The 16,605-nt window shown below is 41.5% G+C and overlaps 1 protein-coding gene across 1 annotated transcript in view; it reads right to left on the bottom strand.

Annotated features, from left to right (window-relative positions):
• The window catches only part of KCNB2 (potassium voltage-gated channel subfamily B member 2), a 179,407-nt gene extending 178,497 nt beyond the window's left edge, over window positions 1–910 (bottom strand). The window contains exon 1 of the mRNA XM_059815456.1: window positions 332–910. Within this exon, the coding sequence (XP_059671439.1) occupies window positions 332–910 (579 nt within the window). The remainder of the gene's footprint in view (window positions 1–331) is intronic.
• Between the last annotated feature and the right edge of the window lie 15,695 nt (window positions 911–16,605).

Here is a 16,605-nt window from a genome sequence, read left to right on the forward strand (position 1 = left end):
CAAAAAAGCAGGTAGTGTTCTCTGGCTGTATTTTAATTGAATAGTTTAATGTGAAGTCCATTAACAATCACACAGATGTTTCTGATTATATACAACAAAAGTAAAGTACAGCAGTTGCCTAAAATCAACTGAAGTCAACAGGATTCCTTCTGCTGATTTCAGTGGGTTTTAGGACAGATTTGTGTGTATTCACTTCATGATATGTAGATTTTTAGATTCTTCTTCTCTCTAAATATTTTAATGAAAGTTGTTGATTCATGCATGTCAGATGATACATGGCTCATGACTCCATTTTCTACTGTCTTTGTGGTAAGCATACTCTTTATCCTACCTTTGCTGCCACAGATGAGTTGGGTTTCTCCAGCAAGTCCCAGAGCTTCTTCCTTTTCTCTGGGCAGCAGGTATTATCAAACTCTTCCCCTTCTCTCTCTCGCATTGTCTCTGCCTCTCTCCTTAGCTCCTCATTCATCTGCTCTTTCTTTTGATGGTATCTTGCCTGGCAGCAAGATTCTAAATATATCTCATCAATCCCCCAGTAATCAAGCTCCTGGCCAAAAGAGAGAGCACACATTTCTTCCATCATATGTAGTTTCCCTGTCCTGTAGAAATTCAAAATGGAAGTGAAAGCCCCGGGGTGTCGATCAAAAAAATACTCGTTTTCATTTAGATTATAGTCATCACATACTTCTAGCAGAGATTCATGAGTATTGCAGTCTCTGAGCTTCCCTAATCGTGTCCTTGGAAGTCTGTCCAAAGTCCTCCACAGCACTTCGTGGTTAAGCCCACCGACATTTATTTTAACTCTCCGCGAGCAGGCTTTGCTCCTGATGATCTCCACCGGTTCTGGAGGCAGAGAAAGGGTAGACCTTGAAGACTTTTTGTTGATCCCTGGTGGAGCCTTCTCAGCCATTCTTAAAAGGACGCAGTTGTAACACCAGAGTCTTTAGGAGAATGAGCTTGGAGACTACAAGTATTTGGGGTGAGTCCTCTTCAGATAGACAGCTCCATTCCTGAAGCTGAAAAAGACAAAAAATTATAATATTGCAATGTACAATATATTCCCCAATCTCTCTCTGTCCCTCTCCTTCCACACTTTCATACGCAGATGAAAATTTTATGATAGTAATTTGCTCTCTTTACAGTGAGACTTTTGTGGCAGTATACAGAACCACTGGAACAACTGGAACAGCTAAGAGCACTATGTTTAAGCAAAGGAAAATTTAACTGGAATTTCTGCATTCATGAAAATCAACCGTGACAGTTTCTACAGAGGACTTGGTTTTCTGCTGTTTTGTGGTTTTGGTTTTTTTAATCAGTTTCTGATGCAGCCATGTTAGCTTAATCTGATTACTCAGCAATTAATTTGTGAGGTGTGCTAACTGAAAGATTGTAGGGACATCCATAAGGAAAAAGTGAGACAGAAGCTAGCTTTCCTTTTATTGAAAAATTTAAATTTGGGAGATATGTTCTGAAACTGAATAAAACAATTAGAGCATATCAAAATCTCCTGTGAAACCAAACTGCTTCCCTCCCCCTCCCAACTCAAATCTTGATTTGCTGTATTATTTCATGGCCAGACGTTACTCACCAAGCAATTCAATTGCCATCCTGACAAGTCCAATTTTCTAGCACCAGACAATACTGATTTCTTTACAAATAGGTCAAAAGAATCCTAACTCTTCTGCAGCCAACTGAACAGTAATACGTGTTATATAGGCAAGAACTGTGCATACCATTCACTGGCTCCTCAGAAACGCTCTTCTCTGTCCCACTTGTTCACCTGTTAAATTGCTGCAAGGACATGATTGCGTGACAGCAATCAGCAATCTCAGTTTTAATAAACCACAAGTGCATCCTCACTCACTGTGCCTAGTGCTTCAGTGAACTCTGAAGTGCAGCTGTTCGTTGCCAAATTTGGAATATCAAATCAATATGGAGCAGGAAGGAAACCCACCCACCACATCTCCTATGGTCAATTATCTGACACAGTGCTTAAACAATAACCTAGCAATGGTATCATGGCCCAAAGGGAAGAATATTAAGAATGATTAGACAAGCTTCTCTTCCGAAGTAGGAAAGTCCTCCTTAGTAATATACCTGAGTTGACATCTCCTCCTCCCGTTCTCAGCAAATCAACAATACAACAGTCTGGTCTTTTCTTTTTTTTTAAAGTGAAATAACTCCAGCTTTAAGAAAGTATTTGATGTGAACAAGAATTTGATCCTCTTTGCAGAGTAAGCATGAAGGTTGTGATGAGAGGGACTGTTACCTATAAATACATCATGGGTAAACACCAGGGAGGGAGAAGAACTATTTGTACTAAAGGATCATGATGGCACAAGAACAAATGGGTACAAACTCACCATGAAAAAAGGTGGAATTTTGAAAGGGAATTAGAAGGTCACAAAGACCAGATCCTCACCAGAGCAGTGAGGATCTAGAATAACCCTTTACTAAAAGTACCAGGAAAAACAATTATTTTAGCATGTCATCTGACATGCTTATGACAGGGTTGACTATGTTGCTGGTATAAAATTAAAATCACTAGACCTCATTATATTTAAACTTCCAAAGTTCCTCCACCAACAGATAAAGTAATAATAAGGCTCAGCCATGTATTATACAGGTATTAACAGACTTCCATGTCCAAAACCATCAGGGAAAAAGAAAATTACCCATCACTGTAATATTTACATTTACAGATTTTTTTGTTGTTGTTGAGTGCATAACTCACAGTCTTGTTAAATCCCATGATGGCAACAGCCCAAAACACCACCTTGTTAGCAGTTTCACTGTCAAGCTGAACCTACTTCAAAAACACAAGGACCAAAATATACTGCCTCTTCCCATCCTGCCTCCAGCCCTGCACTGTGAGGCTCCCTCCTGATCTCCCAGAGCACCTCTGTGCCTATTTACGTAAGGGTTTAAGCCTGTTAACATTTACCTTCATTCATGAAAAAGATAATCTGATAACTTCACTTGCAAAGATAAATGTCATATCAAAATCAAAGCCCTGACACCAGTAGGTTTACATAATATATAACCCTTTCTGTTGTGTTTGTTTTGTGCTTTGCTTTTTTTCTTCTTCACCTTAGGCTGATTTTTTCTCTTGTTTTACCCTCCTTCTCATTGCCTTAGATGCAAGGGGATGATGGGGGGTTGCTTCTGAGAAGGGAGGGACTCCGGTCTTAACAAGGTCTCCTTACTTAAGCATCTCCTAGTGGTCTGTGATACATTTATCAGTCTTCTGACATAGAGACAACCATATAAACATAAGCAGTTATGAGAGGATATTCCTCCACAGAGGAAATATTTATAACCTTTTTTGAAAAAATGCTTTTAGACTTTAATGCCCAGTGATGTTTCTCCTTTAAAGGATGTCTTACATAACAAAACACAAGAATTTAAGAAAATCATAGAGAGGTTCTGTCATTCTCCATGAAATCAGTCAAGTCTTCAGGCAATTTCTACAGAGGTTCACTAGTTTATTCACTATTGAATCTCAGGAATTTCTTCTACTTTTAATTAATGTGTTCCCTAATATTAGCAACACCGAGTAAAACACATTAGAAATCAAGCAGTTGATCTGATTAATCTTAGGTTAACCATATCCTCATTTGCTGATACGAAAGCTAAAGATACGCAAGACTAAGCATTGTTTTAGCTGTTATGCAGTGTAGTTACCACACAGATTTGTTAAACAATGCAAAATTATAGTGTCACCAAGACTGGTCTAAAGCTGATAAAACATCTTCTGATTTGTCAGTATAATTATTGGTTGCATCTTCCTACTTGAGGAAATGTTGCTTTTCTAAAAAGCTTTAAAAATCCTGGTTAACTGTGGTCATACTGAATTCAGCAGTGAAACACCATTAAGTTTAGTATTGAGAAGACTGGATCCAAGGCGCTATGTATCTACGTATGTACCAAGGGATGAACCAGCATTCACAACATGTAGCACTCTGAAAAGATCAAAAATAAAAAGCATTTTCCCAAATGAAGAATCTTGCAATGTGAGGGCTATTTTTGCCTTTTTCGAGCACTCCTTTCATTGAAATACATACAAGCAGCGGACTACTTAACTTAAAAAAAATTAATTCTTTTAGTTTGCTTCCTAAGTGCCTTTCTTCACACCTTCTTTTGTTTTCTGCTGATAATTTTTAAAAATCTCTTCCTGCGCAGCTTTTCCCCAAGCCTGGACTACAGAGCCTGTATTTGACTGCATCTTTAACAAAAATGTAATCAATCGCCTCTACTTTAACTACGTAACATTTTTAACTTTATAATCCACATCATAAATTTCACACAAAATCACCAGATCTTTCACTAAAACAAAATTATGCATGTGAAGTTACCTTTACAACTCATTAAATAACCTTTCTGGGTTTTAGCTACTGCAACTAACTCTTCAGATACTGCAATTTTTGTCCTGAGAAGGCTTAAAATATTTTTCAGTTTAGTTTATTGACTTAACCTTTTGGCTGTGTGCAACTCCACCATGCACTTTGTCCACCGTGGGCTACTGAGAAATGCGACTACCCCTGAGCAGGCAGGCAATGCTGGCCTGCCGCTCACCAGCACTGATTAGCAATCAATAGAGAAAGACATGGATTCTAACGACAGATACCTAGTAAGAGTAACTCCAGATAAAAGTGATTTTCTTCCCTTGCAATAATAAAATTACGTCGTAGGAAAATACCTGTAATATTGAATAAAACTCTTCCAAACCAAAGCCAATTCTTTGCATTAAAAAAAAGTCAAAACTGCAAAGACTACTACTCAAAAAGCTAGGGAAAGCCAGAACGAAGGTTAAGTGTCTTCCCCTGCACCATATCCATGCAGCTCTTAATGGTGTGATTCCCCTCACAACAATCCCTTCTGCTTCAAGTGAATGGGTAATTATTTACTATGTCTTTTAATCTTTCTCATTCAGTATTTGGCCTCTGATGTTTTTCAGCAAGTCCTACTGCAAATCGAACACTACAGGCAAAGTGATGAATTTCCCTCAGGGAGCTCTCACTACCCTGCCTGAGTGCTTCCAGGGTATCCCAGAGTTTCCCTTCTCAACATCACTAGGAGGCCATTATTACCATTGCTTTACAATGGAGAAATGGAGGTCATAGATGGCTGAAGTATCCAATAATTTTGGCTGCTCAAACTGAGATAGCTGCTTTCTTCAGAGTCCTTAGCATTTTTATCACATTTAATGGGCATGCCTACATGAGCAGATTAAACCCCAAGGCAGAGGAACTCAGTTGCCTGTGCCGTCACATTGCCAGAGCGTTGGCACAATTAGGACTCTCCCAAATAATTTGCAGGGATGGCTGGAGAGTCAGCATGCTTCAAGGTCTGCTCCTAAGAAGTGGTTTTTCTGCTCCTAAGAAGTGGTTTGTCTGCAGCCATCTGCTTTGGAGCCTAGGTGAGTTTAACCACATGCACAGAGGTCAGCGTGCCAGCTGGCCCGAGCAGTACTGGCCCCTTCCATGGACTGGCCCAGCTGTACTCTGCATGTGCAAGACCTCGCTCTGAATAGATTCACGTCCAAGCTACTTTTGCATCCCTTAGTCATAAACTTCCCTCCCAATCTTTGCCATACAGCTTGCACCAAGGAAGGTGGAGATGCTACACTACATAAGCACACTTCACTGCTGGAGCACGTCCTAACTGTGCATTTCACAGAATCACTAAGGTTGGAAAAGACCTGTAAGATCAAGTCCAACCATCAACCCAACACCATCATGCCCACTAAACCATGTCCCACAATGCCTCGTCCACACGTTCCTTGAACACCTCCAGTGATGGTGACTCCACCACCTCCCTGGGCAGCCTGTTCCAGTGTTTCACCACTCTCTCAGTAAAGAAATTTTTCCTAATACCCAGCCTGAACCTCCCCTGGCACAACTTGAGGCCATTTCCTCTTGTCCTGTCACTCTTCACTTGGGAGAAGAGACCAACACCCACCTCTCTGCAACCCCCTTTCAGGTAGTTATAGAGAGAGATAAGGTCTCCCCTCAGCCTCCTCTTCTCCAGACTGAACAGCCCCAGTTCCCTCAGCCACTCCTCAGAAGACTTGTGCTCCAGACCCCTCACCAGCTTCGTTGCCCTTCTCTGGACACGCTCCAGCACCTCAATGTCCTTCTTGTAGTGAGGGGCCCAAAACTGAACACAGGATTTGAGGTGCGGCCTCACCAGTGCCAAGTACAGGGGCACGATCACCTCCCTACTCCTGCTGGCCACACTATTTCTGATACAGGCCAGGATGCCCTTGGCCTTCTTGGCCACCTGGGCACACTGCTGGCTCATCTTCAGCCGGCTGTCAACCAGGACCCCCAGGTCCTTTTCTGCGGGGCAGCTTTCCAGGTACTTGTCCCCAAGCCTGTAGCCTTGCATGGGGTTGTTGTGACCCAAGTGCAGGACCCGGCACTTGGCCTTATTAAACCTCATCCAATTGGCCTGGGCCCATCGATCCAGCCTGTCCAGATCCCTCTGCAGAGCCTTCCTACCCTCGAGCAGATCAACACACCTGCCCAACTTGGTGTCGTCTGCAAACTTGCTGAGGGAGCACTCAATCCCCTCATCCAGATCATCCATAAATATATTAAACAAGACCGGCCCCAAAACTGAGCCCTGGGGGACTCCGCTTGTGACCGGCTGCCAACTGGATTTCACTCCATTCACCATGACTCTCTGGGCTCGGCCGTCCAGCCAGTTTTTTACCCAGCGAAGAGCGCACACGTCTAAGCCACGATTTGCCAGCTTCTCCAGGAGAATGCTGTGGGAGACAGTGTCGAAGGCTTTACTAAAGTCCAGGTAGACAACATCCACAGCCTTTCCCTCATCCGCTGGGCGGGTCACCTGGTCATAGAAGGAGATCAGGTTGGTCAAGCAGGACCTGCCTTTCATGAACCCGTGCTGGCTGGGCCTGATCCCTTGGTTGTCCTGCACATGCCCTGTGAGCGCCCTCAAGATGAACCTCTCCATAATCTTCCCCGGCACCGAGGTGAAGCTGACAGGCCTGTAGTTCCCCGGATCCTCCTTCCGGCCCTTCTTGTAGATGGGCGTCACATTGGCAAGCCTCCAGTCGTCTGGGTTCTCCCCTGTTAACCAGGACTGTTGATAAATTTAAAGCACTGTGAGGAAAAAAGTATGTGGTACATAAGAAAAGGCTGTATCATAAGCCCCCCAGGAAAGGGGAGCAAATTTGCTTTGTTCTGACTTTTAAGAGACAAACTTTCTCCATTTTTGTCAGAAGATGTCCTTTTGTCAAAACTCATCAAGTCGTTTGCAAGCAAAGATTGTATTAATTCATTTCCTTGCTTTGGAAACAAATGGAAGAAGTTTTCAGAATTTGTTGAAAGTCTGTCTTCAGCATTTTTTAAACAAAACATAGATTTCCGGTTCTAAGTGTACTGATGTTTAATTATTTTTTTTTAAAGGTTAAGAAAGCCCTGGATCAGAATAACACATTTTGAAATTTTTAAACAAAATAATTTGGGTGATCCCATTCAACGTATTTTCTTTTCAGGTCTGGAAAATCTAAGATCAATGTTTTTTCTTTTTCCCAGGCAAAAACTCTCACTGAAATCCAGAAAAATCAGGGGAGATAATAGTTGCATTGACTAGTTTGGCTATTAAAAATGCCTTATTAAAAAGTGTGACAAAAGTCAGATCTGTAGTCCGTATATCATGCAGATACGTAACACTTTCTGGAAAAACTAGCTTTAGCTTTTTGTAAGCATTAACATCATTGGAAGTTCGGATCAGACATTAGGAAAAGGTTTTTCCCTGAGAGGGTGGTCGGTCACCAGAACAGGCTCCCCGGGGAAGTGGTCACAGCAGCAAAACTGTCAGAGTTCAAGGAGTGCTCTTAGTCATATGGTTTAGCTTTAGGTAGTCCTACAAGGAGCAGGGAGTTGGACTCGATGATCCTTATGGGTCCCTTCCAACTTGAGATATTCTATGATTCTGTGATTCTAAAAAGCCCTAGAAAGCCTGTGCCCACCTCAGCATCTGACTCTCAGAGTCTATAACCTGGGATACAGCAAGCTATTCAAGAAAAGATAGAGCAAGTTAGTTGTGACAAATACATGTCTACTGAGTAAACAAATTTTTAGAGCTTTACATGCTGGCTTATTTGATTGTATGATTCCAATTTTTCCAACTTGTGCTTTGCTGTAATATCTCTGCTACCACATCTCAGCTATCAAATGTCTGTTCTTCGTTTCAAAATATGAAGACCGGCAGTTTCTCAATGGTGAGCTGTGGGATCTTTATTAATAGCATTTTCCCTTAATTTCAGTTTTTAAAAAAATGACTGAAATGATAGCTAAAACTCTGAAGAAAAACACCCTGCTCAGATGAGGTGCTCGTTATTTCCATTTCCCACCTTTACAGAAGTCACACCTCATACAGTGAAGGATTGGCAAGCTGAAGGCAGGAAGTGTCAGGAAACATGTCGAAGTATTCCTGAGTGTCGTGTGTATGTCTCAGATTCATATCCATATGCAGAAACACATGCATGCACGCACAGGAGAGAAGTAGCTGAGCTTTGATTTTCCAAACTACCAGTTTGGACAAGTCCTCAGAGCCAAGTGGCTGAAACCACTTGAAGCCCCGTGGCCTGAAGGGGCAAAGCTGGAGCCTGAGCCTGTCTCCCCTGTGACAGAGCTTCCCTGCAAGCAATGGCTGGCTCATGCCAGATCACAACGGTGGTCAGAGCCATTACTGGTGGGTGGCATGGACTGTAAGAGAGCTGGGTCCTTCCATGAGCTAAGACTAAATCACACCTACAGCCTTGCGAGCTCTGCTTACAGCTATAGATGGGTTGGTCTACGGAAAGTAAGATCTTGTTTTGAGAATAAATCCTGCAAAACCAGCTCTTGGGGCATTGCTTTGGCTAACCGGTCTAAAACGATGACTATTTCTATTTCATAACAGAGCTCACAGAGGATTTACTTCTGGTGTGTGAAAAATTAAACGTTGGCTGCACGAAGTCTCAGAGAAACACTCAAAAAAAGATGGGACCTTTTATAGACGAACTTTTCAAATTGACTAAATCAGTCTGTCTGCTAACTCCCTGTTCTCACCATCTTGAGCACAGAAGTGTCTTTTAGATGGATGAGCTGAACTTCACCAAGGAGCAGCTTTATGTATTCCCTAAGAGCCTTGGATAAGAAAAGCCAGACAGAAATACGTAAGGAGACAGAAGACAGAAAAAGAGGGAGAGTATAATTGATAATACGTTTGTAAAATCTTGCAGTCACACAAGCTTGGCAGTTTTGGCCTATTTGAGTTTTCTAACTACCCCAATAGCACTTGCAAGTACTTACTGGAGCTCTTACTCAAGGTAAAGCCTCGTGGATGGGCCCTAGACTCCACCTCAGGTGATGTCGACAACTTTAAACCAAAAGGCTGAATGCTCTTGTCAGCATTCAGTGTAATTTTACCTCAAGACTCGTAGGGAATTTAGGATTCAAGTGGCCTTTTTGAGTAGGAACTGACTGCAACTCTGGAGCTGAGAGCTGGCTTTGGAGCACCCCCTCAGACTGCACTGAGGTCTCAAGAGAGCAATGAATGTGGCTTCGCAGTCTGTCCCAGCGCTGAACTAGGATCACCACCAGCCTTTATTTCAGACCAGCTCTGGGTCTCTGTCTTTCCTTATTAGCAATGCTCTGCTGTTGGTGCTTGTGACAAGCGTGGCTATATGATCCTTACAAAACAATCCTGACGCGTTCCCGCTTGGTTTATAAAAGCAGTTGCATTTCCATTGCAGCCCAGGTTGAAGCATCTCTTGTTTAGGATGTAATTGTCTGTGGTGTCTGCGCTTTACTATTTATGTTTACAACTGGTTGCTAAGGGCTGAGTTACTGCTTTCGCCAAAGATACTTCTTTCACTGCACATTTAGCCTTCCCTGGAAATTTCAGAGGGGATGAGCTGTCACAGAGCAGTAGAAGGAAGAATGGCAGATCATTTTCTTTAATTTCAGACAAACAGATATTACAGAAATGTGATTATGTAAGATCCTCATTTCAGGGCTAAATCAGACTACATATTTAAATCCTGGCTAGCACTCAGGATCCACAGTTTTGATTGGTGCTTCCGTACAATTCTTGGAGAATGTACAGATATTATATATACAGAATACAGTAATAATAGCAAATACACTAATATTAAGAAATTAGAGCTTTAAATTGCAGTTTATTAATCCATGACTTGATTTTTTTTTCTAAGTGCATTGCAGTGCATTAAGATGATGGAGGAGATTGTCAACACGTCATTTGTTCTTTGAGGAGGCACTATTGTAACCAGTTGTCCTAAAACAATTAGTTTTAGGGCTTTGCTAAACATGTTCTCTTCTATAACCCTTCAGTCGTCCACTGCTCCCTACCAATAACATTGCTGCCAACTCGCTGCAAGCACTGAAGAACTTCACAGATGTCTTTTTGTTCTCCTGAACAAAAACTTGCACAGTGTAGTACTGAATAATGATTCTAGGTTTCTAGGCAGGGAAATATTACACAATGTATAATATTATACTATATACATAGAGAATGATGTGTGAAGCAAGAAGGCACGTTGAGAAGGGTCAGATTTTATCCCTCTTTGAATGAAACTGAGTCCATAACTCTGACTGTGGCACTTTTTATCCAGAATCCTAGTATAATGTTTGAATTTTCTAATAGAGGATAAACATACAACCCCACCATCCTAGATCTACAATTAAGGAAAGCATGGTCATATTCTTAAGTGACTTCTTTGGAAATGAAAACATTTGGGTTCAATTTCTGCCTCTGTCATAAATTTAATTTTGAACCCTTTCTAACTGGACTGTTTGCTGATTCAGTCAAGGAAAATGGTAGGCCTAGACCTACCTAGAAAACGGATAGGAAGAGACATGGCCAAAGATTTCAGTTTGAGATGGGCAGATTTACTCAAGGGATGCTTGTCTCAACCCAGTGACTCCACCCAGCAAGAGTACAGCCTACGTTCCTATCTCTGGTGCTTCACAGAAGCACTGAAGCTGGAAGGAATGAATCAAGGCCTTGATTTTTGGGTGACTCAGTTCTGACAAGCACCTTTGTACACAGCTGGAAATGTCCCCAAGGTCATAGCATCAGCAAGTCTTCACAAAAAGCTTTTATCATTAAAAATTAAGACAAATTTCAGCCTAGGTGTAATTCTGGAGAATCCAGAATTTTGATGTCTTAAACTATGGAATGCCTCAAAAAAACCCCCCAACCTACTACTATAAATTGTCGCATGGGGCCTATGACAATCTGTCATCTTATTTTGCCCATCTGAGAGAAGCAGTCATCCAGAAAGCAGAAAACTTTGATTCCCAACCTGGTCTGAGGTGTTTTGGTTCCACATCCAGCACAAAGGTACAGCTGGTTTGGGGACTGGGTAAGGGAGTGCTGTTCTTGGGAACTCCAGTTTAACACTGTAGAGAAGAAACTACACTTCATTTTCATACTGATTTTTAGTCCTACCACGAGTGGAGACAGTGTAAATTTTGGAAAGCAGAATGTCAAGCCTAAAGGCAGCTGATACCAGAAGTATTGATATTTTTGACCCTCAAACTGACCTGACAAAGAAAAAAGTGAGGACTCGCTATCATGCACAACCCCATGCTACTGTTTCTGTAATTCTGAAATCAAGACAGCCTGAAAGGAAAATTTTTATAAAACTGCCACTATAAATTAATTTATTTACCTCTATCAAGCCAAAATGTATTTTTAAAAGCCACACCATCCTCTTAAAAAATGTGCTTCATCAGATCCATTAGTTCAGGGTTTCTAATACTAAACATGCAAGACCCTAGTTCAAAGAAGGGTGTGGGAACCTCTAAGGCAGGATCAACATGATACCTCATGGTCAGAAAGAAGATATTCTGAACTCCCATCCAGGCCCAGTGCATAGTCAGGATCAAAAGGGACACAACTCACCCACATGATATTCTAAGCCTGGAAACCTCCTCTTACAAGAGGCACGTAAAACACAGTCCTTCAGAAGAACTGAACAAGGTCCACTCTTTTCAAAACGTAGCAACCCACTGATGTAATTGCCTGGTTATTAAACATTCACCCAGGGACCACGTCCATCCCTGGGGACTCAAACCTGTGGTTCATATTTTGTAGGCTACTGCTGTTACTAGTAATCCCCAGGATGGCTGCGGGGATGGAGACCACGCTCCCTGTTCCTACTGAGCAAGAATGAGGCAGCCGGCGCTCAAAAGGCAACAGGCATGAGTCTGTAGCTGAGGGGTATGAGCAATCCTTTGGCTGGGGGGAATCTTGGATTACAAGAAGTGAAATACTTGTTTGCATCATGTTAATCTAAGAAAGGCCTAAAAGCTTGATTTCTTACTTCTGGGTCAGTATCCTAACCACAAGGCTACTGAACAAAAGCCAAACATTTTCGCTTCTACTAGGTGATATATAAATATGTCCTCATCTTCAGCGCAGCCGAACATTCTCATCCCTTCTTTAGTTCAAGGGGAGCAGAAGATACCAGCGCTGCTAGCGCTACTTTAATGAAATGCCTAAATAGGGACTCAAGCGACTAACTATCGGTAGCCAGGCTAGTCCTAAATATAAATGCAAGCACAGGGCCTACCCATTTAAGAAGTTTGCTCTATGTCTGCAATAATAAGAATTAAGAAAGCATGAGATAGAAATGTTCTAGAAGGCAAGACCTTCTAGATGGCACTACTGTCAAGGTAGATCAACTTTGTGTGCTATTAATCTCAGCAACCACTGGATGAGCACATACAGTAGTGTCATTCATAGCTTTGTGATTTCAAGGCTAATTAGACCAGTTCACTGTTTTGAGTCTGCTTAAATACATTAGTGGGTTTCTTCTAGCTGCTGCAGCCTGCCAGCGCTTTCTGCTGAAACTGTCCCAGGATGTCCCTGATATATTCAAATTTACACTAAACGTATGGCCATAAATTATAGCAGGATTATTCAGTCATCTGAGAGTACATCCAGCTGAGATGAGGGCGTCAACCTTGTAGGGAAACCAAAAGCTCACACTTTAAGAGAGCAACAGACACAACTGAAAGCTCTGTAGAAAGCAGCATTATGGCCTCATTTTGAATTTTGAGTTTGGTTGTAATTTTTATCTCTATATATTTAAAATACAGCTAATTTTCTAAAAGTTAACTATTGATGAGGTACTGTGAAAAACTATTTTATGAACTGCCTTGAGATGTCTTATTAATGCTCTGAGGCAAATGTATTCTGTATTTGGACTGTACTGCCATAATTGATTTCTATTTCTTAACTTGTTAGGCAGTCAGGGGGAGAAGCTCATCTCCAGTGTCATCAAAGAAGATTACGTTTGAGAGCTTTGTTCAGTTAATTATCAGCACAGATTTGCATTCATTTCCTTGTTACATGGTTTTACCTAAAGAGCTGATGTTTATTTCCTAACAAACTAATACCCAAATATGATGGCAGTATGAAGGATACCCTGAAACAGCAAGCATGACTTCCCGGGGAGAAGCACTGACCAGCACAGAGGCTTCTCGTGTATCACATGCCAGTGCTGTGATAAGAGAGCTGCTCAGCCCCGCCGTCTAGGCTCGGACAACCTGCCCTCATGCAATTTCACAGTCTACCATGGTCCCCCTGTCATGGTATCATGAGAGGTAAATTGGTAGATTGCCATTGTTCTTTGTAAAGACTACAATTGCAGCTTATCACAGCCCACTCCTAAATACTCAAAGATGCATTATGCCAGTGTGACATATATTATTTATTAGCTAATAGATTGTTGGTTCTGACTCTCTTGCTGCTGCCAGCAGTGATGCTACTGACTAGTCTTTATAGTCATCCAGAGGAGGAACAGAGCCATATAGAAGCCAGACACCTAAGTCACAGCTGATCTGCCATTACGGCTAAATATAGATTTCCTGCATTAGAAACAAATAAATTAAAAACCCCACAGATTTTAGTGGCCTAAGACTTTTCCTTTATTGCTTCCATTTGTTCATATGGACACCCTAATCCATGAACAAGTACATTCCAAACAATATTCATTATTTACTGAATATGCAGTTAACATCATCATACTTTCCATGCTGGTGAAAAAAGGAACTCCTCAGTTTAAAAATGGCTCAGTTTACTCTAGCCCTCCAGCCTTGGAAGAAAGCAATGTATTGCACAGTAAACAAGTGAAACTTCAGGAGGATGCCGATGCCCGACTTGCACTGAAGTTTCTGCATGTTCTGTAGTGAGCACCAGGAAGGACAAAAAGCAGAATAGCCGTTGCAGTCCTTCCAGCATGGAAGTATATACTCCAGTGGAGTATAACAGGCGGTTTTAAGCTTAATAGAAGTTAAATATCTTGACTGATGCATGTTATATCTAAGGCTTTTACGGTATTTAGTGACCTGGGAAGCTATACTGGGACTTTCTTTATACCTATAGCTACCCAAGATAAGAAACTTCCAAGTTCTGCTCAGGAAAAAATTGAATTGTTCAGCTTCTCTGATCATTTTTTATATTTAATCATAAGATTTAATATATATGTATTTTACTTAGTTGAATTTGAGCATCACTAAGCTACCTATTTATTAAAGCATGCAATATTATATCTAAAATTGCATAATACTCAAGAAAAAATTCAAAATAATTAAATTCTTTCCAAATCCTTTCCATATAGGCAAAGAATTATAGATAAACAAACATGGGAAACTACAGGATTGCACAAAAATCTACATTTACAATAGGAAAAAAATCTAGTCTATAACATCTCAAGCAATTTATTTTCACAGTATCCCATAGAACACTGTTGTACATCTTAGAGATCTCTGCAATTAAAATTTGGAAAGTTTATTTTGATTTACAGTTAAAATTATTGTTAGGATGTACACACTCATTTCTACCTGCTAAAACATGAGTTAAAACAACATGTCCCAAAGATTTACTACAAAATCCAAGAAATTACATACCCAGTGCCACTACCTCACCAATAACCATAAGAGACAGATGACAGTTACTTATGAGAAATCAAAAATACTTTCTCTTAGGATGCTCACATCCTGGTAAGGGTAGAAACAGTACAACGCAACAAAGTAAACAACAGCCTGTTTTTATCATGCATCCAAGTTTATAATATTCAGACATCTATTAGGTAAAAAAACTTATTTCTAAAAATGAAAAAATCTCCCATAGCAATACGCTAGAAAAAGGGAAAGTCCTTTCAGAGGTGATCATTATTTAACTCCAAGAGCTGTGAGCATACTGTTGCTGGGTCAGAAGGTATTACGCAATAACATGGTGAGTTAATAGAAATGACCCCTGAAAACATCAAAAAAATTCATTTTTAGAATACACATTTTAAAATATATGTCTACTCTGATGAAGCTGAAGGGGCTCGCAACTTCACGCGCTTCCCTTTCTGGCTCCCGGCTTTCCCTCCTGGGCTCTGCCTGTCAAGAGCAGTAGGTCTGTACTCTGGAAGAGCAAATGCCTTCAGAGGGGTCTGCAGAGGAATCCCACAGCACTGCAGTGCTCCCAGTCACTGCCCCCTTCTCCGGATACCTCATCTCTCATTCACTAAGACTCCCTTCCTTTAAATCATGCAGGCTCGAGACCAGACAGCCCCTCCCCAACGTGCTGTTTATATAAGAACAACATACGGAGTAAAATACTGACTGAAATGTCCTCCAGCAGGTAGCTTTAAATAGAGTAGCACCATGGAAAATGTTTTACCTGCGCATGTAATGACATGAAGCTCAAGGAAGTCACACAAGATCAAGATTTCCTTCTAAAAGTCACAGTAGTAAGCTGTTTGGCAAAATCCCGAATGTTGGCAAGAAAGCTATTGCAAATCTTGACTCCTCGCCTTGCCTTGAATGGCAAGCCAGAATTTGCCAATTAACTTGCACTTAGAAAAAAAGGCTGAGCATGAATAAATAAATACATATGATATGGCATCGTTACGGCAACGGGACATTTCAAACTGCTGAAGGCAATGGAAATGCTCAGACTGAAGCGTGCTGCTCCAAACAGCACTTCTCCCTCATCTCAAGCTGAAGATGTTTTCGTTTTTACTGTCTGCACATGTCTGAATGAGGCCAACCTGCTGAGCCCCAGTGACAGCGTCCAGCTGAGAAAGAAGCAGGCGAGAGCAATTCGAACGCTGTTGTGAGAGCTGCCTGTGGAAGCATCATTTAAAAAAAACCCAAAACACAACAAGGCAGCTCTAAGTTCCAATAAGGCTGAGGGAGGAGATGGTTTATCAGCTGTTGTTTGAATGCAAAAGCAGCGTTAAGAACCAGCAACAAACTTCTTTTGTGTACTGCACCTCATCTCTCCGGCAAAGATTTCCAGAGCTTTGCTAGTACATCTCAGGTGATCACAGAGCAAACAAATCTCACAAGCGGCATGTACTGACTGCCCCTGCTACCCTGAAAGTTTCTAGTAAAACTCCCTGGGAGGAGGATCGCGCCCCAGGCTTGGTAGGACATTTGGTTTCTCAGAGCTTGCCCAGCCTCTAAGGCTCGGTGCTAGCTCTGCACTAACTTGGATACGACTTGCCAGCTGAGCAAACTTGAACTCCTGGTGTTTTTAAAGCAAAACTTCACCAGACAGGCT

This window comes from Gavia stellata, chromosome 3 (assembly GCF_030936135.1).
Source record: "Gavia stellata isolate bGavSte3 chromosome 3, bGavSte3.hap2, whole genome shotgun sequence".
Classification (NCBI taxonomy): domain Eukaryota; kingdom Metazoa; phylum Chordata; class Aves; order Gaviiformes; family Gaviidae; genus Gavia; species Gavia stellata.